The sequence below is a fragment of the Setaria viridis genome, chromosome 8 (assembly GCF_005286985.2).
Source record: "Setaria viridis chromosome 8, Setaria_viridis_v4.0, whole genome shotgun sequence".
In the NCBI taxonomy this organism is placed as follows: Eukaryota; Viridiplantae; Streptophyta; class Magnoliopsida; order Poales; family Poaceae; genus Setaria; species Setaria viridis.
This window is the reverse complement of record NC_048270.2, coordinates 6,097,162-6,099,329: the sequence shown is the minus strand read 5'-3', so window position 1 is coordinate 6,099,329 and position 2,168 is coordinate 6,097,162. Positions and strand designations below refer to the sequence as shown.

Sequence of the window (2,168 nt, the reverse complement as noted above, 5' to 3'; positions counted from 1 at the left end):
CTAAAAACAGAAACATGAATCCAGGAAAGGAGTGAAAATTAATTTGATCAGTTCATTAGTCTAGAACGCCACAATGTGGGAGGATTCAAGGCAGCTTAGTGATCAGTTCATTAATCTACAGTGCACTGCATCGTTGACGAAAATATTTTAGGCATTCGGCGGCTTAGATATGCCTATGGCGGCTTACTGCTTCGACATGGTCAACTCCACACAGCACGATGCACATGGAAGGAACGGAACAGGATGCTACTCGAGTGCAATTTCCCTTATTTTTTTATGCATGTTAGGATCTCTACTATCTTTACTGCACGAGGCTTCTATATAAGCCCCCATCCTGCTCATGGACTCAGACCAACAATACACCCTCTCCAGTCTCCAGCTCCCTGCTAGCATCATTCTCGCTCACACACATCATCTACATACAGCAGCAACAGCCATGGCGCCCTACATTGCCAACAAGAAGCCTCTCGTTACGATGGCACTTATTCTGCTCGCTGTCCTAACCATTGCAAACTGCATCTGCTGCACGGTCGCTGCACGGGATCTTCCCGGCAGCGGCTCTGTCGCAGAGGCTGCTATGATGGTGAGGTTTGAGAGGTGGGTGACGGAGCACGGCCGCACCTACAAGGACGCGGCCGAGAAAGCACGAAGGTTCCAGGTTTTCATGGCGAATGCCATTTTTGTTGACAGTTCCAATGCCGCAGGTGGCAAAAAGTATCACCTGGCTATCAATGGGTTTGCCGACATGACTCATGATGAGTTCATGGCGAGGTACACCGGGTACAAGGCCACGCCGGCTACGGGCATGAAGATGCCCGGTTTCCAGTACGGGAACGTTACACAGTCAGAGCCCCAGCAGGCGGAGGTTGACTGGAGGCAGAAAGGTGCAGTTACAGGTGTCAAGAATCAAGAGGATTGCGGTGAGCGATCGTAATGAATTTCTATTTTGATCACATGTGGAACATCACACTGCATTACTCAAGAATGATTTAATTTGCAGGTTGTTGCTGGGCGTTCTCCGCGGTGGCGGCCATCGAGGGCATCCACCACATCAAGACAGGTGAGCTGGTTTCGCTGTCGGAGCAGCAACTACTGGACTGCTCCACCAACGGGAACTACGGTTGCGACGGCGGCAATATGGACAACGCCTTCGAGTACATCATCAGCAACGGCGGAATCACCACCGAGGACGCCTACCAGTACACTGCCATCCAGGACATGTGCCAGTCCGTCCAACCGGCAGTCACTATCAGAAGCTACCAGGACGTGCCCCGCTACGATGAGGACGCGCTCGCAGCGGCTGTTGCCAACCAGCCCGTGTCCGTGGGCGTCGACGCGAACAACTTCCAGTTCTACGACGGCGGCGTGATGACCACGGACAGCTGTGGCACGGACTTGAACCATGCGGTGACGATAGTAGGGTACGGCACAGCTGAGGATGGCAGCCAGTACTGGCTGATCAAGAACAGTTGGGGGGAGACCTGGGGAGAGGGAGGGTACCTGAGGCTTGAGAGGGGTGTCAACGCATGTGGCGTTGCCATCCAAGCCTCCTATCCAGTGGCGTGAACTCGGAAAACAACCCGCGCAATCTATATCATCCATGAAGGCATGCACAAATAAGAATATGTAATAATCCATGCACATAAATTGGTTTCTTAGCGTAAGGTAAACTTTAAATTTAATAATTTATGTGCCATTTTTAAAAACTTCACGTAATCGTCTATATATACATGTAACATTTTTGTTGTTTGTATTTTCTTGAATCAAAGTGCCTTATGAGACCACGATGCAATTCTCATGTTAATCATTTGATATGGATCCAGTTTATCGCTGCATGGGTTTACAGCTACTCGATTGAGCATTCTCTTATATATTATAATAATTAGCATCGAAACATGAACAGAACAATTAAGGCACACGATCGAGCTGTACCTAGAATTGGACTAAGCATCCTAATGCCTGAAGGATGCAGAGCATGTTCGTGGCTACTGTCTCTACTATCGTCACCTTTGGATCTCTGGTTTCCTCGATGGAGGCACATATCTTCTTGCCTGGGCCAAGCAGGCTGCAGGAGGTGTCTCGCCCCATCACAGTAAGATGAACACCATCTCTACAAGCTTTGTCTCCACCACGTCCCATTCTACAATGGCATCTGCGAAGATAAATTG

General features: G+C 49.4%; 1 protein-coding gene across 1 annotated transcript; it reads left to right on the top strand.

The window, feature by feature from the left end:
• The first annotated feature begins 358 nt into the window (after nt 1–358).
• On the top strand, nt 359–1,799 carry LOC117833895 (senescence-specific cysteine protease SAG39). The gene is made up of 2 exons (XM_034713490.2): nt 359–920; nt 1,001–1,799. The coding sequence occupies exons 1-2, from the start codon at nt 437–439 to the stop codon at nt 1,564–1,566; spliced, it is 1,050 nt and encodes a 349-aa protein (XP_034569381.1). The 5' UTR covers nt 359–436; the 3' UTR covers nt 1,567–1,799.
• Nucleotides 1,800–2,168: the final 369 nt, after the last annotated feature.